At 37.1% G+C, this 21,665-nt stretch overlaps 1 protein-coding gene across 2 annotated transcripts in view; it reads right to left on the reverse strand.

Annotated features, from left to right (window-relative positions):
* Positions 1–21,665, reverse strand: part of ADK (adenosine kinase) — a 269,130-nt gene that overhangs the window by 62,528 nt on the left and 184,937 nt on the right. For both annotated transcript variants that reach the window (XM_079313206.1, XM_079313207.1), the window contains exon 7: positions 15,981–16,151. In XM_079313206.1, coding sequence (XP_079169332.1) covers positions 15,981–16,151 — 171 coding nt within the window. The remainder of the gene's footprint in view (positions 1–15,980; positions 16,152–21,665) is intronic.

Genomic DNA, 21,665 nt, shown 5'->3' on the forward strand with positions numbered 1-21,665 from the left:
ATGAACTGATACTCAGAGAAAGGAAGCACAGTGCCTTCCAATTTAGAGCAGGACTGTAACTCTGCTGAGCAAGGGACTATTTACCCATGACTCAGAATGAAGGCAATCACTGATAGGTCAAGAGGATCCCTTGGGACCATTTTCTTGGCTTACATTACATGTATGGCTGGGAAGTCTTATGCTCCAGGAACAAAGGGAATAGTGTTCTAGGACAGCTGCCTTATATCATCATATCGAATGGATTAGGATGGCCATGGAGACTGGAAGGCCCAGGCAGCTATCAATGATGAGGCAAGTACAGCTGAATAAGTCCTTTACAGAACACATACCAATGTATGCCCAGGGACTGGACAAAAATCAATAGGCACCCTTTTAAACTAGAGAATCCCATTGCTGCAAGAAAAAAATGAGAAAATGCACTAATTTTATGCATGATGAGAAAGCATCCACTTTAATGTATCATTGATACTCTGGTTATTTCTCTAATGCCAATATTAAGTCCTGTTTTCCACTTAAAGAAGACATTTGACCTCTGTTTGCTATGACATATACTGTATCAAAAGCCTTATATGCTTTGAATATAGTTTTTGTGTATACAAGAACTTTATTTATGAATCCTTTGACAACTAGGTCCTTTACCAGAGGTACTCATTGGCTTTATCCTAAAGGGTTTACCAAATGTCACAAGCAATTATCATTTGAAATTTGACATTCGGGCTATATTCAAAGATGGAAATTTGTACACAAACTCTTCACGATTACTTTACCTAATTATATCTAGGGGGACTACAGCAGTGCAGGGAGCTCTAACATGGGATCACTGAACTGGTAGTTATTCATCACTCCTTGCATCATGGTTTCATAGACTGTAACAATTTTCTCTGGGAAAGAAGCTCAAGGACTGCTTTTTGGTTTCTTACTTTTAGATGGACTGTCTCTAATTAACTGCATCCCAAAGAAAAAAATCATGTGGCCACATCATCTTTTTTTTTAAAATATCTCCCATGTCTCTGCTGCCTTAGTTACACTGTACAGAGGGAACCTGAGACAGAACCTATGAGTCTAGAAAGGGGCACTAGGGAGCAAGATCTCCATATTCCTCCAGCAGTAAACTTTTAGATCAACTCAGGCTGTAATGTGCAACTTCACCCTAATATAACTGCAAATCACCCCTTCACAGGCTTCATTCATCAGCAGTGCTCTCACTTCATTGTGCTGTTTTGCTGAGATAGAAGGTACACAATATAGGTTAACTGGCAGGTGCACTGTGGCTGTTTGCTCTGTTATATTTGGAAATCTCTCAACATCAATAAAAAACAATTTAAGGTTGGTAACACTTGAGAAGAATAGAATTTTTGCATTGCTGTGTAATCCTTGGTCTTTTGTTTGGAATCTATGTATGATGCTTTAAAAAAGCTATTATGATAATGAAGACAACAGCAACACTATTAATAATTAATAATCATCATCATCATCCAGGATGAAAATTTACATGAAGTCAATATCCAGTAAAAATCAGGGTATGAACTGATAACTTCAGTATTAAGACCTGCAAGTATGCTTTAAGAATTTTGCAATCCACAGCTTGGATATAAACGCAGAAAACCCAGGGTTAGGTTGATACTGAAAAAAATTCAACTACATTAAGATAAAAGATAGACAAGCAAGTTACTCATACATTAAGTCCTGCTTGTCTTGATACTATGAATAAAAACATACGTGAAAAGAAGTCCAATGTCCTGAAAACATAATTCCCAGCTAATTTGCTTCTCCAAACATTAAAATATTTAGTAGTAACAACAGTTATTCTGCATTTTTACAAGAGGATACCCTATCATTAGTATTCTCACCAGGAGGACTGAGACACCTCCCCAGCACACAGCTCCTTCACGGTGCTCCTGTGCTGATAGAGATCCAAGCTGACAAAGAGCCACCTACTTCTCACAAATTTTGCATCACACAATCCCTGCCATCACATTCAAAACTAATGTGGAAATGCAGGGAAGCCCAATCTCCTTTCCCTTTGCTCCCCTGCATAAGAGTTAGGCATAATTCAGTTAATGTATTCTTAGCCCATAAGCTTTCACTCTGTTCTGCTAGAATTCAACAGTTGTTTTAAAACATGGGGGCTACTACTAAAAGTTGCTGGAAGTATTCATGCAAAAAGCTGAAAAGATTGACAGTGAATTTTTTTACTTATATAGCAAAGACTAATTTGTATTTTACGCTGTTTCAGCACTCTTTAACTGTTTTCTTCAAAATCACTGGCTCAGTGGCACCATATGGAGCATGTTGAACTTAAGGTACCAAGAATGTGTCCAAGATATATCTCACTCCAGTGTGTTAAAACATTCCACCCTGCAGCTGTCATTATAGGAATATAATTCATACCCTAAAGTTTAAAGAAAAACAGTGTAGCTTACTATGCTTACAAAAATACAAGATTCTTTTGGTTCCAAGTAACAGTCAGTAAATGGAAAACAGTTAATCTTAAATACTGCTGTCTTAAATATTTGAAAATTTAACTGATCATGAGCTGCTTTAATTATGCATGATATTTAAGATTGAAAGCAAACAAAAAAATCATGGAAATGAATTCCTAAAAAAACCATAGTGAAGGGACTTGTATATGCAACCTTAGCACAGGCCATCATTACTTTTTTTTCTTTTCCATTCACTGCATTTATTTTTGAAATTTATATATGAGATTACAAAGCGAAAACCTTAGCTACATTTTGTAATGGCACTGAACAAGTATATCAGTGTTATGACATTTCACCTCTCTCTGGCCATTACTTCTCCAGTCTTTTTTGTCATCTCTTTAAAATGTAAGTTTCTCAGGACAAGACAGACCTCTTACTCTGTTTTGCACAGTGTATAGAACTGCAAACATCAGCTATAAAGTTAATTGCTGTAATAATAAGGTAAGAGATAGGCAAGCAAAAAGAACACATGAAGGTCTCTTAGAAAAGCTGTCTTGGGATGGACACAATTCAAAGAGTCAATTCCAATATAATAATGCAAGACGCCTTATAAAAGGATCCATAAACCCCCATTTTTACAGGCCAACCCATCATCTAGTCTGTATATTACATGCTTCAGGTGAAAACTATTTTAGAGAATTTAAAAATTTTATTGACACAATTTCTCACAGACCTTACTCTGAAAAGCCAGAAAGTTGTACGAGGCTCAGGGGAAAACGTTCCAGAAATCTTCTAAGGTTATCTCATGATAGCTTGCTGATAAATGGCAAACTCCTGTGCAAGGTTTAATACCCTGGAGAGCCTCCACAGGCAGGCAGCAGGCTGTGTGTGCTGTGCCAACCCCACTGCCAGCCTCCCATTCACAGCAGCAGCAAGGGCACAGGTGCATGCTGAACACTGTGTGCCTTGTGGCTCTAGCCACTACAACAGGAGACATCTCATATTTGCAGAGAGCTTACTAGGAACATGGAAAGGGTTTTTGCAGGTTAGTTCATTACAGGGAGATGGGAAGCTGGGGTGGTTCAGAGCACAGAAGCTGGCCCTTGGGAGACAGCAGTAACTCAGTAATAAGCACTACCAAAGACCTCGGTCTACTTTCCTCAGAGCTGAGACAGGCAACATAAGATCCACACAACTATTGGAAAATGTGGAATTGAAATAGGAAAACATTGCAGAGTTATACCAAATTTGCACTCCAGGCTGTGCCTGAGTATGATCTGCTTGAATACAGAAAAAATTAAATGTAAGAAATATACAAGAAAAAAGAATCAGTTAAGGAAATATTATGAAAAAGTAAGCATTGCAACTTACTCTGATGTCAATTTAAATTAGTAATGGGGTTTGGGAAGCTTAGCATAGAGAAAATTAGTTACATTTCAGATAGTTTTCAGGATGAATTTTATATATTTCAGATCTTCTTTTGTGAATTTTATTTACATGAAGAATAATTTTTCTTACTCGTAATCCTGAACAAGGATTTAGTGCAGAAGATCTTATTTACAAATGAAAAAAACAGTAGCACTGAAAACATTTTTCAAGCCTAATTAAAAAAAATTAATTTGAAACATTTTTACATATTACATGTTTCCCAATTCTCTGCATCCACCTAACATTCAAAATCATTACAATATCATTGAATGTACAAGATTTTAAAAAAGAAAAAGTAGGGGGTTTGCTTTGTGTTTCGTTACATGAGACACAATTCTAAAAGTTGTTATTTTGAACAGCATCCACAAGACAGAATGTCTTACTCCTGAATTAAGCATTTTCCTGGTCTAATAACATTGCTCAATAATCTATTACCTGCTCTCTTCCCACTAAATCTATGAAAATGTCCTCCAAAGTAGGTAATTTCTGTTAATTTATGCTGCAATATTTTACACAGTGTATTTTTCAAATTCAAGTAACAATAAAGAGAAATTTATTTAAGAATAGTAGAGGTGAAGCACAGTTAAAAGTGATAATTGACATTTAAGTTCCAAAAAAAGGAAATTCGTATGAAATGGGTACAAAACGAATCCGTATGGCCTGAATAAAGACTGTTACAATGAAGACCCTCCCCTAAAACACTTGATATCTTTACCTTCAATGAAAAGATAACTTTGGGACAGGCTATGTTGTCACTTCCTTGCAGACTTAAAAATCATCCCAAGAACTCTGCTGAAGATGATGAAAAAACCCTTAACACTTTGATATTAGTTTCTTCTACCTCACATATATACATGCACCACTCACTCTGGGTCACAGAATTCTTGTTTGAAATATTTAAGAAACTCATCTGCAAGTAAAGTTAATATGGACTCCTGAAACACAGGGTTTCATGGGGTCTAAATAATGGGTCCAACCTCCCATCTTTCTACACTTTAGAATGCTGCTAAGTGTGTCCACCCACCTCTCAGGTAATGCTTGTTCAGAGAAGGGTTACAACTGGCAGCATAAGGCTATGTACTTCTGCAGTTCTTTTCAGGAGTTTAGATTCTAGAAAAAAGGAATTTGGTTCCAGATGATGAGTGTTCTTTTTTGAGCAGTGAGATTCAGTAGTTTGACTCATTATTGTAATTCACATATACCAAGATGCAGCTCCATCCAAATCTGGCATTTACTTTGATGTTCAAATCAAATGCATAGTGTTTGGCAACTGTATATACAGAATTTAAATTGACTGATCCATTTATCTGAAACTGGTACGTGTCCAAGACCACTCACAGATGTAACTCTCCTGCTCTAGTAGAAATTCCAACAAGAGGAAAAAGATATGTTAATCAAAGCAGCTCCAAAATAGCACATACAGCAAATATTGTGTGTTAAGACCATCTGACTGCCCATCCATGTTTCAAAAGAAGTTAAGAAAAACCAGTAAACTGATGGCAAAGGATACCTGTAATTTCATGAAATTTCAGATATTTTTACTTGCAGATATTCCTCCTTGCAGAGCAATCAGGACTGCCCCAACAACACATTTTATGGCTACCACTTAGTTTCTCATGAAAATTCCAGCTGGCTTTTTATTTAAAATAGTGTTGCACAACCAGGAGAGGTCAACAGTCTGATAGACAAGACGAACATGCCCTGGTCTCTCAGAAGAATTCTGGAGCAAAAATAGGTTTTATTAAAAGAGATCCTAAAGAGAACCTAATTCTGTGATGTCTCTTACTTGCCAGGGATCAAAAATACTGTCCATATAATAGAACAGAAATAGAATAGAAATAGAATCTTTCAGAAGGACAGCCATAGAGAAAAAGAAACATACATGCTGTTGATTGGTGCCTGCAGACTAGTTTAGACTCACAGGACAACAATATCAAAATGAAGAAGCAGAATTTCTCAAGTTCTCAATAAAAATAGTGAATTTCCCTTGAATTGAGATCCATGAGTCTTCAGCATCAGAAAAATTTAAAATAAAATTCCAAACTCCAGAAATACTTGGGACGTCTTCAAACAGCTTATTCAACTAGCAAGGCTATAGGTTGACAAAAGCAAAATAGCTTGAAAAGTACCACAAAGGTTAGTTGGGAATGCTAATGGTTTTCCACTGGAATGTGCACCACCTTGCCATTGCTTTCAAGTGAGTTCCTCCAATGCTAAAGGTTTTTGCTTGTTGAAAGCACAGCCCAGCTGGGGCTGAGCTGCAGCCAGGCTCAAATGATGACCCATGCTCATCAGCAGATGCTGATGGCTGCTTCCTTTGCAAGGGTGGAGAGGAAGTTCTTCTCCTTAGCTGTGGGTTAAGAAAGAAACTCTCTACTTCTGAAATTATAGCCTTCAAATAACATAAATTAAAGATGATGAACACAACTGTTTGTAGAATTAATTTCAAGCTCAGCCTAGATGGTTCCCCTCTGCACTGCTAGAAATATAACCAACAACCTGACAGGTTTATGTATTTCAAAAATAAACTGCTTAGAAGTATTAGATTGCTACAGTTGTGACCTGTAGAGGGAAGCTCCTGCACCTGGAAACCATTTCAGCATGGAAAACAAACTGACTCGTGGATGCTTCTTTCCCTGATGTGATTGCATATGTTGCTGGTTTTGACACAGAATATGAGGAGTCAAAGGAAGGTCTGAGGACTAAATGAGCAACATTTTGACAATGTTACCTATCACATATGGATTAGCAGTAGTTTTACTAAAGCACAGGTTTAGTGGATCATTGCCCTGGAGAACTAAAAAAAAAAAAAAAAAAAACAAAAAAAAACCTAGGAGGGATAAGTTCTGTTAACTTAAAACAAAGAACTTACAGAGCAGAGCAATTTCTCCACATTGCTTCCCTGGGAGGTCAGTACTTAAACAAATGGTATTGTAAGTCAGAATATGACCATTAAACCTGAAAATATAGCTTAAGGACATACTTTGATGTGGCTGCAAAATTCACACCCAAAGGCTGTTATAAACGGGGTGGCTTAAGTTTATAAATAAGGCAAGGTTTAAGAGATCAATTAATGCCTTTGGGAAAACCATGGATGCTTTTATCTATCTTTCAAATATTTTAGGTATGCTGCAATATATATTTTTCTACTTATTTCACAAGCTTATTTCCTGCTTTTAGGAAAACTCTGAAAAAAAAATTTAAATTAGCAAAATATTTTTTCAACCCCTGTATATATTTATGCCACACTGCATATGCTTCATAATATAGTGCACAATTAGCTTTCAATTCAATGTTATTGCCTCAACTTTAAATTATAACTTCAAAATAAAATACAGATTTTAATCAGTAATAGTTTAGTATAAGTCCATTCTAAATGCCCTCAATGTGTATGCCAGTGCATGAAGGAAAAATCTCTTTGCATTGATTTACTTATACATAGCTTTTCTATAGTCTCAAGGAAACATCAATTATTATTCATCAAAATAATTCTTATAAAATCTACAGAAGGAATCCTGGTAACAGAAGATTATATAGCTAATTGGAAAGAAATGCCTAATTTTGCTCTTCCTTGTTGAAGGAAGCCAGAAAAATGAAACTAGCTAATAGATTTATAATGAGATGTGAAACTCTCTTGAGGGAATAAAAATATTGTATGAGCTATATAAACAGAGCGAAGGAAGGTGTTGACAGAGAAAGATAACATGAGAGAAAGAACAAGGCTGAAATTGCAGTTTTGAGAAAACAGTGCTATGCAATAGTACAGAAAAATAGGTTAACATAATAAAGATATTGCCAATTCTATTCCAAAACCTCCAAACCACATTTTCAAGATTCTGAACATCAGCATGGACCTACTATTGTCTCCTTAAATGTCCTTAAAAACCATTTTCTTCCTTTTTAAGAACCCTTTGTTCAGCCTCAAATTTCTAAGCACAGGAAGCATCAACACATACTCTGAAAGCATCAACATGTACTCTTCAGGTAAAAATTGTCTCTTTTATATAAAAACCTCTGTCCAAGAACTTTTACAGCTTATATACAACTTATCCATGCATAATAACATTTAAGTCAGTCAATGAATGCTTCTTTGCTGTATTGCCTGGGAGACCCTAACAGCATTGGCTGCTTATATCTGATGAAACAGAGAGGTTATCAGGCTTTCTCTTTTGAAATCCTGTGTACCACCATGCATTACCCTCTCATCTAATCAGATCTAGTGATTGTGTTGTCTGAGAGAGCTGGACAAGCTCAGTGATTAACAGTGGTTTGGCCCACAGAACCCACTGTTGCTCTGGATGTAAAATTGCTAAATCTGAGTAAAGGGGGCAGATGACATAATGTGATAAGGGCAGGTGAGAGAGGTCTGCATCAGCTCACACTTAGATGCTATCCATGGGGATAACATGGCACTGCAGCCTTACAATCCACTGCAAGGACTACCTGTAGCAAGGGGAGAACCTCCAGCACATGTTGACATAAGAAGCTTTAGCATAACTTAACAGTACTCTGAATGAGAAACTGGCTACATGTGCCCCAAATAGGGCTTGAAATGTGGAGGCACTGAATAACCTCAGCTGGATTGGAAAACAAAGCTTTATTGTAACATATTTTTCACCTACATTGTTATCTGCAAATATCTCTGTGAAATTGCAAAGTTCTGAATTTACACTGATTTAATGAAGTTCTTGTGAACATTTCAGCCTCTGTTCTTGTTTGTATCAACTGCACAACTCAATTTTATTCCTACTTTTATTTTTGCAGTTCTTAAATTATATATTAGATATTATATACTATATATCTTTGCCTTAGTGATCTGAGTATTAAAAAGCATATATAATTTACCTTTAAAAGGCTTTTGAGACATATGTTAATATGATACTGAAAACTGGAAGCCAGGTTCAGCAGGTCTTTTCCTCCAGACAGGTAAGTTTTGCCCAAAATGTATTCAGCAGCTGAACACATTTCAGGACACTTAACTGAAGAAAAAAGTTAAAATTCAATTTTACTTGTTCCGGGCTCTGCTCTTGCTGTATGACCTTGGGCAAATAACCTTTCAATTGTCCACCTGTAAAACAGTCAAGACTACACACCCACCTTATTGGTTTATTCTGAGCTTTAATGTTTATGAAGTGCCATGAGATGCTCTGGGAAGTGCTACAAAGTGAAAAGGGTTATCAATCATTGTCAGTAAAACACAAGCTGCTGAAATACAGTGGAATCTGCCTGCCTCTCTCAAAGGACATGTTCTGTCTTGTGCTGCATGTTCTCCAGTATTCACAGTCTTAAAAGTGTCTCAACACTGCATAGCATAAGGAAGGATAAATACCCCTAAGCATTCTGAGAGACTACCAGAAAATATTTTTAGTTTTAAGAAGTGAAGTCTGTTGCAAAGTATAAGCTTTGCTTCTAAATACCTGCTTGTTTCCCATAACAGGAAACAAGAAAGACATTTTTTGAGATAGGGTTCCTAAATTGCTTAAATAGCTAGACATTAGCTGAAAGCAGCACTAAATATAAATTAAAATACTTGGCTCTCAATTTTCCTTTCATTCATAATGTACTAGGTAAACTATACTAAAATAATTACTTGCTTATTACTCATGAATTTCAGTGCAGCAGCTGAGACAATATAGATAAATAAGATGATTAATTGAGACAGAATGAATCACAACAAAATATGTTGTTGTAAAAGGTATGGTTAACTCCACAGTGATTCATATCATTTCAGATAACAGGGCTTTTATCAAAAACGGCTGCATGGTTGGGAAATGATTTAAAAGCATTTTATCTTAGAGAGCCACTGCAGTTCACATGGGAGGGAATAAAAGGAGGAAAAAAAAGAGAGGAGAGAAGAAGCAGCAGATTCACTGTCTGCAGCTGAAATAGCCTTGGGCTGTTTCAGCATCCTTCCCACAGCACATCTTTACAACATGCCACTGACATTATCAACCTCCCTTGTGCTAGAGACCCTCTCATTTTTCAGATGGCCACAATTTATTGGATATTCCACTACTGAGAAAGTTAATTCTATGAATTAAGGAGCAGTATTACAACACCATAGCTGCCCTATAATTGAAAACACAACACCTGCTGCAGGAAATAGGCATCAAAATTCTACAAAAACATCAAAGAAAAACAGTATTTATTTTTTCTCCATTCAGAATTACAATTTTTAATTCCCAGGCTCCCTCCAAAGACCTTGCAGAAATCTTAAACGTAGGATTTATATAAAGAAATACTATCTGTTTACTGCAGTTTAGAAAAGCAAACACCAGCATAGCTGACCTTAAAAACCTCTACCTGTTAAAATAGAAGGGAAGATGACATGTCTCCTTACAAAATCTTTTCCCATGTGTATGTAACAAACTGGGTCAGAATATCTGACTACAGTTCTTAACTGAAGCACAGACTCCCTGTAGGGAACTGTGCGAACCTCAGTCTCTCACCCAGCCTAGAAACTGAAGATAATTACCCTCACCTGTGGGGCAAGTTTCTGAGAACTGAAAGCACAATAAAAAAGAAAATACCTGTATATAAACTGAAATGGAAAACACTTACACCCAACTTAATGTCATTTAAGATGATTAATGTTTCTGTAAATTTAATTCCAAGTGAACAGAGATGTAGAAGGTAAAGGCTGAACTCTTAAGGACGATAGCTTGCCAACAACCACTGACTGAAAATAACCTCAATATAGACCATGTCCAATAAGATAAAAAGAAAATAATTCTTGAGGGCTCTTTACATAACATACATGCAAGTTAGCTGTATTAAAACCTCTTCAGGATATCCAGTTTCAAATACCATCTACTATTCACCTTTCAATAATAATTTCCAACATTCAAAAATAATTAAAAATGCTTACTTGAAAATACTTCAAACAGCAACATAAATTTAGTGATATTTATGGCATGACCAGCCAACTTCTGCTATGTTCCTCACTTCTCAGTCCCATCTGATACTGAAAACCAGACTGAAATGTTGGTCTCTCTTTCATTATTTATTGAAAGTCAAACTGTATTTTCCTCCTTCTACACACCAAATTACATCTGCTACCGAATTTTCTCCTGACTCCTATTTCTTAATTGTTTTCTCAAAATCAGACAACTCACCACCATTAAAGGACACTCATGGCTGTGGAAAGCTATCTGCTAGGTCTAGAAACAGCAGGAATTGTACTGTGTAAATTAAAATCAATTCAGTCATGCCATTTTGAGTGCATACTAGTTTGAAGAGAATCACCACGAGGCTCATTTATCTTATAAAAGTGATTATGTCTCATTCAAGATTCTTCTGGGCTGTGGGCAGATTCCTAAGCCTGCAGGTATCAATCTGATCCCAGGTGATAATGCAGCAGTAGAAATTTGCAGGTTGTTCTCAGTGTCATTTCTTAATGTAATGCATAAAATTATGTGGAGTGAGAGGTTACAGCAAAAGGAATAGATAAATTTGTTTGGAAACTGACATTTAGGCATAAATCCTAGTGTGATGAACACAGTTTATGCCAGAAAACTTACCAGAATTTCCATTTCTTCCCTCAGTTAAAATAAGCACAAAACTACAAACTGCCTGCAAGTTCAAAATAAGTTCACTCTAATCTTACTAAAATCCCACCAAACCCTCAGTTTTATATTTACTGATTTTCATTGCCACTGAAGAGGTTTTTCCATGTTACTGAAGAGATTGGCCTTTATAAGGGCTTAAAAAGGGTATTAAAGGTTGTTGTCCAAACCACTTACATTTGTAGGGATCTTTCTGTTAAGTATTTGAAACCTCATTTGAAAATATTTTAAATAAAGGAGGTACAATGTACCATTCCAGTATAATTGTGAAGAGGAAATGATGACAAGACCCATTTGATATCTTGCTCCATTCAAAGGCATTCATCTCTTTAAAGCTCAGGGCTTCTAACTCTAGAATCACCACCACTAAGGCTATTGTCATTGCATCTCATAATATGCCAGTCTCATACACAACCTGCTTTCTTTTCAGCATTATTTGCTGTCACACCAGCAGCAATTTCTCAGTGGGCTCACAGATGCTCTGTCTTTGCAAAACTCCAGTTTATAATCCTGCAATTAATTTGTTCAGAGACTGGGTGTTTAGAAGTAACAGCTTTTTACACTAGAGAGGAAGAGGATGAATTTTTTAAGAATAATTCTTATCTTAGTTTTCTTTATTATTTTGTACTTCAAAAAAACTCAAAATTTCTCTTCTACATAACCTCCTCACCCTCTACTGATCACTGTACATTGACTACCACAAGTTACATCATTGGCTTATAGCTTTGTTTTGAATAGTTGTAAAGCACTAGATGAAAAGCTCAACGTCTGTAACTCCAAAGTTTCTAAATTCTGAAATTTTTCAGTGATGTCCTGCCTACACATAGCAAGAGAACCCAGAAGATCTTTACCACATCAATATCAACAAATATTCCTTTGAGTCATGAACTGGTGCCAGATGTGAAGATCAATCATGTGAAAACCTTGCAGTGTCCCTTATATCCTGAAGAAACTGTTATCCAGGTGCACATGCAAACATACACAGGCTGCTCCCCCAAGGGAGTTCCTTCCCTGAGGAGATGCCATTGTAACTCACATCTTCTGGGGAGACTGGAAATTGAATTCAGATTCCTGGGCCCATTACTGACTTTGATTGGTCAAGTATTTAATGTACATCAACATGTAGCTCTGACCAGGAAAATAGAAAGTGATATATACAAATCCAGTCACCTTTACTTGCCTTAAATAATTGCTGTGTAGGAAACTTTTACAACTCTGTGTAAAGATGTTGCTTTCAAATCTTCCACTCTTTTGACCATTCTGTTACTGAAACTTGCTCTGAGTTTTAAAATATGTATTCTAAGGTGAGCTTTCAGAGCTGAATTAAGCAGCAACTTGTGACAAAGCAGTTTTCATCAGGAGATAATTGACCTTATTTGAGAGTTAAGCATCCTGAGGCAAAGTAGAGTGTGCTTAATCCTGGCAGGTTAATTATCCAGTGATTATGGTAGCTTGGAAGGTATTACTGCTAAGAACCATTTGCAAAATGACACTATTAAAAAAACCTTAATTTAATAAAAATTAAAAGCAATGACAATAATCAAGTTCTTCAGTCATGTATTGCTAGATAATGACTGCAGAATGGCCCTACTTGGTTAGCTGCAATGACCATATAATTATTCCTGTTCTGAATGTTCTGTACTACATTTGTTATATGAAGTACTGTTAATAAATACAAAAAAAAAAAAAAATCAAGACGTTTAGGTAGGTTATAAAAGAGATTTAAATAAATTATCAAAACACCAATGGTCATAGTGGTCAATGCTGAAATTGATACATATACTGAGCTGTTACCACAGCATTCAGTATCTAAACTGCAGTTAAGGGTATGTTGGCATTTACATTCAAAACTAGAATATTTATTCTGAGAGGTTTATAACTTGCCCATTTTAATTACCATCTGGCTGAAACTTGAAATAACCAATCTCCATTCAGATGTAAATTTTTAAGTAGAAGATGTAATTTAAAATCACTTGGCCAATTGTTTTTAGTTTAGGAATGGCAGCAATTTGGAATTTTGCTGCACTTGGATGTTTTTGTATTACTCAAAAAATAAACAGCTCAGTGCTTAACAATAGAATTTTATTGGACTATAATGTGAAGATAAATATAGGGAAGAATAAAATTGTGTCTAAGAGAATTGTCTGTACTAATGAAGTAACAGCAACACAATGTAGTATGCCTTGTTTATTTGTTAACTTATTCACTTACACTGATGAAAAATTAAAAAAAAAAAAAAAAAAGCAAAAGTAAACCACACCAAATGGACAAAAATTTGGTGTTGGCTAGCTGAAGTGGTTCGTGGCCCATCAAAATATACACAAACACAAAAAAATCCTGAATGTGCTTGTAGCTGAAATTCATATGGAGGAAAGAAAAAGCACCAAAACCAAGGGCGGAAGGTACCAGAAGGCAGAACATGCCAGACTGAGCTTTGAGTTCTGCAACTACTCTTTATTAAAAACCATGTGCAGAGAGCAGAAATACTGACAATGAGAAGACACAGAAGGCACTCAAAGCTAGAAGTACATCATGCCAAGAGCATGGTTTCAAGTCACACAGAAAGGCAAGACCATGAACCACTGCAAGCAGCATTCCAAAAACTCCAGAGCAGCAACAGCCAGCAGGAAGCTGAGACTAAAAAATGACCAGGGTTTTATGATTAGTGTAAGTAACAAAGAGGCTGGAACTCTAAAGTACGATATATATTGTACCATCAAGTTTAAGGGTGATTGCTTAAGTTTAAATAGTTATATTTTATCCTGAAAGACACCAAATGCTTCAGAAATTATACACAGAAAATGCAGGAAGTCTTTCAACTTCAACATACACAACAGTACTACACAATATTTTTGACAGCAGGTGAATACCATAACAAACTGAAATGACAGAGGAAATTAACCTAGTCTGAATAAAATTTCTGAAATGGGAGTTCACCTGTATCATGGGCTATTGCTTATAAAATACACAAATATACGAAAAGTTTATGAGAAAGTGCATGAAAAATAGCACTTAATGCACCTAATACCTATGAAAAATAGCACCTAATGAACCACTACAATCTGAATTATCCCTATAGGTCTGTGGAGCAATATTCATATAAAAGACCCTCAAATTTTAATCCCAGAAGTTTCTATGAAAGGATTCTGCTCCAAAATTATCTAGACTTGGTATTACTTAATCTGTAAAATCTGATAGGAAATCTGACAGGAATTTGTGTCAAGATTATACTGCTATTAAATAAAAATACTCAATATCATCTTTGTGAGGACCATATCAAGAAAGATATATAAAGGTAACTGTTGGAAACAGCAAGAACATGTCTGGAAAATACTTTTTCTGTATAGTTAACTTGAGTTAGCAAGGTTTTCCTTAGCCCTGCATTTAAAAACATTGCAATTTTCTTTGTTTTAAAAATAAGCATTTTTAATTACTTTTTAAGTCCTATGTCTGTAACAATGCTAGCCCCTATGAGGACATGTGGACAATAGTTTAAAAATTTACTTGTGTTGGTGCAAGTCCCTGTGTCCCAATCAGGAATAACCACTGACAGGAGCAAGTTGCTTTCCCACCATTTTCCTGTACTCATGTAGTTATCTTGAGTGACAAACCCACATTTCCATTTAGGTGTGTCACACATTTCAAGGCTTTTTTTAACCTTTTCCTGCTGAGAAAACTAATAAATATTGAAGAACATTTTCTGCAGTGAAGCAAAATCAAAAATGATGAGGGAAATTTGAATTAATTTGGTCCATTAACATGGACTTCAGGCAGAATTTCATGCAATCCGTTTGCCAACTTACACAACAAAGCTAAGCCTTTCTTTGATGGGCTGCCACTCCATCTACCATAAAATCAATGAGAACCTTTTAAACTAACTCTCTATTTCTTAGCTTTCTCCTCCCACTTCTCCCCAAAGAGTCGTGTTCATCACAGAAAATGCTATTAATAGCAGCATTATGGGTTAAGGAATCAAATTACAGGAGCTCAGTGTTAGCTCTTCATATGTTTTCTTCCAACAGAGTTAAATTCAGGGTGAGGACATTAGGCACATGGACAGTTATTTACACAGCACCAACGTGTTGGGTATTTCCTGCTAGAATGGGCAAATTGTAAACCTCTAACAGGTCAAGTGACATCTTAGGCATCTACTGAAATATCTCAGTCCAGTGACCATAGATTTAACTTTCTAGTGACATCTCATATGGTCAGATTCCCTCTATAAAAAAAGGAGCACCATGAATCACAGAAACATCAAGGTTGGAAAATACCTTCAAATCATCAAGTCTAACCTCTGACTGGCCATCACCCCACCACTAGATCTGCAGCACTGAGTGCCACGTCCAGCCTTTCCTTGAACACCTCCAGGGATGGGGACTCCTGCACCTCCCTGGGCAGTTCATTCCAATGCTTGACAATCCTTTCAGTGAGGAAATTCTTCCTCATATCCACCCTGAACCTCCTCTGGCACAGCTTGAGGCTGTGTCCTGGGGAAGCAGGCTCTGAGACACAAACACCCAAGTGCAAGAGATACAAATAGTTCCATTACTGCCTTAAGACTCACCGTTTCATTTCCAAAAAGAACATCCACGTATGGCATAACCTTCATCATCGGCTCTTTGTAGAACTGGCTTATAAATGGTGCAGAAAGATTCAAGCTGAAGATCTTGTTGTTGGCAGAAGCCTGAGCAGCCACTTTTAATACTGCTTCTGGTGACACTGTCAGGAAGAATCCCTGCAAGCATCAAAACAAATCAATGTATGTTACTAATTTTATATTAGGTACCACATGAAGCATGCTATTTCTGTAAAGTCTCTCCCAACTCACATTTGTCATACATGTGTACAGATAAAAGCTTCTGGGAAATACTGCCTTTCCATTAAGGTATTAAAGATGTGGTAAAGAATCTGCATATGCCTAGAATCACAGTCTTTCAAAATGAAATGTAACTCCTTACCTCTGCATTCCACAGACTACACTTTCCCATGGCAGCTAAGACTGATGCTCATATCTTAAAATGTGATATATTATAATTCTACATGTCCCTTTATAGTACTAGAGTCAATCAGACTGTGTTGCTTAATTCCAAAGTCCAGTCTGATGGTTCTATACACAGCCAGGAGACTAATGAAATCCCTTGCCTTAAACATTAGTACCTTGTTTACAATGAAAATGCTCACTTTGTAGCACTTATTACTGTTTTGCAGAAAAAATACCTAGGGGTTTTCATGTTTCCACATAGGTATTTTATTTGCCCCCTTCTTCTAAAAATACTTTTTTTTACTCAGAACATCAACATTCAAGTAGTACCAACTTCCACAAATCACTGCTTGTCTAATAAATTGGGAATGTTGACTTAAGTACTATGAAGAACAAGGCCACCATTTTGAATTCAGATGGTTACCCCAACCACACATTCCAGTAAAGAACCCCTACAGTTTCATTCATCTACTAATTAAACAAAGGCTTAGAATTTGCAATAAATAAACAAATTCTGCATGGTTTTTTTTCAAAATTCTAAAACTTATTTTATTAACTGTTCTCTAAACTCAGTGAGCAATAGCACTTTTCAAGCATGAGCAGCAAGTGTTAAATTTAGGGCCAGAGATAATACCTAAGGCACAGTGAGAAACAACTTTGAGGAGGGTCTGACAAAACACCATCTCAGGCCTATCTGTAACATCACCACCACGACACTCCAAAAGATGTAATAGTGACACAGTCTTATCTACCAGTTTTCACCCATGTGATTATGCCTCTGAATCACACAACAGCTATATTTTCAGCCTGCATACTTTAGTTATCAGATCATTTTAGGAATTCCAATCACTAGAAAAAATAAGTCTACAGATTAAAGACTACTTTGAGAGTATATCTATTTACTTCTCCTCACTCCACAATCTCCAGTCTAAAGACACATGATTGATTTCAAAATCTGGGCATGATTTGCTAGTTGACAATCCAAGCCCAAAGGGCACAAAAATCCTACTATGCATGTTGCTAGTCAGTATCCTGAAGGACTGGAAGTCTGTAAACATCCAAGTTTCTTTACTAATTTTACATTCTGAAGAATGAAAATGAACAGTTTATATAACTTCTAATCTCCATAGCAATCTCTACCATCTTTTTGTTTTTTATTTAATGAACAGAGAGATGGATTTAAAAAAAAAACAACTTTTTTCTTTTTTTTTTTTTTTTTTAACTGGATTTCTTAAAAAAATGTTCCAAACGCAATATAAAAATCTTTCAAGGGTGACGTGTTGCCAGCTCTGGATAGATGACAGATTGCTCTACAGTGGTCTGTGTAAATAGTAACCTGGTCAAATAATTAGGCTTCTTACCAATTTTAGGCTAAAAACTTCATCTGAAATAAAATACATCTGATTGTAATTTAAGGCACAGAACACTATCCCCATGAGATGTAACTCAGGCCTGCATCCAACTCCCTTTTCCTTGGAAAAGGCAACATAAAAGTGCTGAGATACAGATAGGAGAGTTTGCTATTTAGATCCTGCAAAGTAAAGGCCAGGAAATCTCAAAGGCTACAGCTCTGTCTTCTGGGTTTCTTATAAATCACTTCTGCCATTTAATTGTATTCTTCCATGATTTTGTTTATATTTTTATTTAAATAACTGTTTGACATTAAAGCATCTAGAAATTAAGAGTTCTGTGTATGACAACTATTTTCCAAGTATAACATTTCTTTGCAAAACAAAATTGTAGCAGTACAATCCACATAATGGAATTAACAAAGGAGGGAGAAAATACAATTTGAACAGATATTGATTTAAAGAAGCTTAATTCAACCCCCCTCTTCAAGTATTTTAATTGACTTTGTTTCTATTTTAGTGGAATTCCACGCAGCCAGGACCAGTGTAGTTACAGTAACCCAGCTTCCTAACCTTAAATTACAACTACAGAAGCCACTGACCACTCTAATGTGGTGTGCTACAATTGTGTACAGGAATGAATTCCCCTAAAATCCTCAGGTTTTCTTATATCTCACTGGGATTCAGAGCAAAGTTGCTCTGTGACTTCTTTAGAAACTCAGCTTGCAGGCTCTTGCAGCTGCCACTGCTTTTGGTCCAGTCAGATGTATACAAAGCATTGCCTATGCCAACTGCCCTTCCCTACTCTAACAATTAACTGCCAGCCTTAGACACCTTAGACTGCTACAGAGAGTGCTGAGGTCCTATTTACCTTCAAAACCCAAAGGCACTTAGAACAACCATGAAGAAAACTCCTCTAATCAAAGGATGAGACAGTTAACAAACAAATTCCAACAGCCTGGAAAATGTACATTGCATAGACAAATGAAATTACTGTGTATATATCTATGTATGTGAAGGAGGGGATGCTGGTGGACAACCAGCTCAATATGAGCCAGCAATGTGCCCAGGTGGCCAAGAAGACCAAGGACATCTTGGCCTGTAGCAAGAATAGCATGGCCAGCAAAAACTGTGTGACAGTGTTTGTCCTTCTGTACCTGAGGGCACACCTCAAGTACTGCCTTCAGTTCTGGGCCCCTCACTTCAGAAACGGCACTGAGGTGCTGGAGTGTGTCCAGAGAAGGGCAACAAGGCTCAGAAAAGATCCACAAAACTTGTATTGCAGGAATGGGTGAGGAACTTGGGATTGTTTTGTGTCGAGGGGGCTCGTGGGGGATCTCATCACTCTCCACAAGTGCCTGAAGGGAGCTTGCAGTGAACTGGGGACTGGTCTCTTCTGTGGCTGCAGAGGACAAGAGGAAAGAGCCTAGAGCTGAGGCAGGGGAGACTCAGATTAGACACTAGAAACATTTTCACTGTTAAGTTAGACAAGCACTGGAATAGGTTGCCCAAGAATGTGGTGGAGTCACCATCCCAGAGGTGTTTAAGAGGCATCAGGATCTGGTTCTGGGTGATGGGGTTTAGGGTTACAGTGGTAGTGTTGGGTGGATGGTTGGACTTGGTGCTCTCAAAGGTCTCTTCCAGCCTTGGTGATTCTGTGATAGAAGGACATGTGACAACTGGGCAGTGCAGTCACAGAAAGTGAAAGGCAGGAACACAGTACACTAAGAAAACCTATAAAACATTAAAGGCTATCAGATATATTAGCAGCACAGAGCATTCCTTTGGCGTGTGCTGACAGAGCACACCAGATGCTACTGCTTCATGATGTGCTACTATTTCCTGCTGCTCAAAATGAAATGAGTGTCTTTTCTGTGCCAGGAGGAAGGTACCATCGTACCACAAGCCAGAGAGCAGGGCTGAACCAAAATACACACCAGAAAAACAGGATGTACATGAATTATAAATTATGTGCATGAATGTTTGTATGTATACAGGCACAAAGCAGTCCCATTCTTAGCCAATGTAAGCAAAAACCTCCATTTTATTTGTGGGTAAGAAAAAACAAAAATAAGAAATAAGAAAGATGCATTCATGAATTGCAGACACATGGCTATGGGAGATACAGTCACTTGTTTGTAACTTAAGAACTTCTAAAATTCAGTAAGATGTACACAACAGCAGAGGACAAAGTCAATAGAGAATATAATATTAATATCACTTCTACAATATTCAAGAATTCTTTGATGCACCTTGTAAGATATGCCAGGGTACTGTGAATATTGGATTGTCTTTCATATTCATGTCTTCTTTTTTTTTGTAGACACTAGCATTACTGGAAGGATTTGGTGAGTTTACACACCAGTAATTTGTCTTGTAAGCCACCTCTCTCATTTTTATCACACACACAGACCCAAAAGGTTTCCTCTGACCTACTAAAGCTCTTACAGCACCGTCTACAGCAGATGTGAAGTCAGCAAATTAAGGGTGTCAAAAGTGTCAGCAGCACAGAAACAGGGTGTTGAAGAGGTGACCTCACAAAACCAGCATAACTCTGGCTCTGGTGAATGCAATTCTGTAAAAGGTATTCTGTCCAAGCTGAGAAGCCTTGCCTTACACTGAATTCATGCTCACAAATTTGTCTGGATTACATACATGGAATGTTTGCACAATCAGGATCAAGTTGTTTCTTTTTCCTGAGTATTTCCAAACAAATGCAGGGCAAGATGATAACAAACAGCCTTGCAGTTTGGTATTTATTACTGTTTAATAGTAAAGAAGCAATATGGCCTCAAAAACATGCAGTGATAATAAAAATTAGGATTGCTTTCAAATCTACTACCTGCTAAAATGCATTTCTTTCTTTCTAGCTCTTCCACTTCCATTGCCACCCATTTGCAGAGTGGATTACATGAAAACAACTTGATCATATGAATGACAGTATTTTGAACCATGGTATTCTGAGCTGATTTGGGAATGCTCTTTGGTAACAATGTAAAATGAATAAATCTAAGTGTGAATCAAAATATTTAACTTTCAGGAAAACAGATACAACAGTCTGCTGCCATTTAAGACAAATTATACTCTGCCAACAGGAAAGGAACACATCATTTAATCCAAAATTATTTTATTGGAAGCATTTATATAAAAATGCAATTATGATGACATCACTCTTTCATCCATCTAAAGGGTGGAATTTGTCAGCCACACAGAAAGCTTGACAGTTACGTAGTGACAGTCCTGATAAATACCATGGTTCAGTAAAGCCCTACAGAAATCATCTAACTTCAAGTGTGCTGGCAGCTCCAATGAAAGAGTGAGAGTCCTGAGGTGCCAAAAAAACTTGCTCCATTACATGACAGACACAACCAAGTCAAAGCTTTTGGACTTAGTTAAATTTTGTGTATTCTGCACACAAAGAGAGCTTGAAGCCACACGCTTGGGCAGAAGAGGCATCCCTCAGGTTTGCTCTGCCACCAGTCTCATCTGCTGCAGCCTAACAAAAGCACCAGGGCTTGGAAAGAGTGAGGCTGAACACATGGCAGCTCCTGAGCTGGAGAATGAACCACTAGGTAACTGCTCCAGATGGAAGAACTTACACAAGGCTTCCAGGTGCTCTCACAACCAGAAGACTCTGAAAGACTTTCGAATTCCAGCCTCTGAACTGCCTGAGCACAGATGGGGTGCAGTCCATGTCCCACCCACTGTGAGACATGGCAATGAAATCATCTTCCCTCAGAACAGGAACCAGAAGGAATCTTCTTGAAGAGCAAAAAGCTCTTCATCTGTCTTAGTACTTATGTGAGTTTAAAAGAGCAGGCAGCAATTTAAAAACTACCTTTAACATTGAAACATCTGAGCACATTACTTGGAATGTGCAAGACTGTCAACTTAGCAGATTTATTGACCCCTTAACTCT

Source organism: Erithacus rubecula (assembly GCF_903797595.1).
Source record: "Erithacus rubecula genome assembly, chromosome: 9".
In the NCBI taxonomy this organism is placed as follows: Eukaryota; Metazoa; Chordata; class Aves; order Passeriformes; family Muscicapidae; genus Erithacus; species Erithacus rubecula.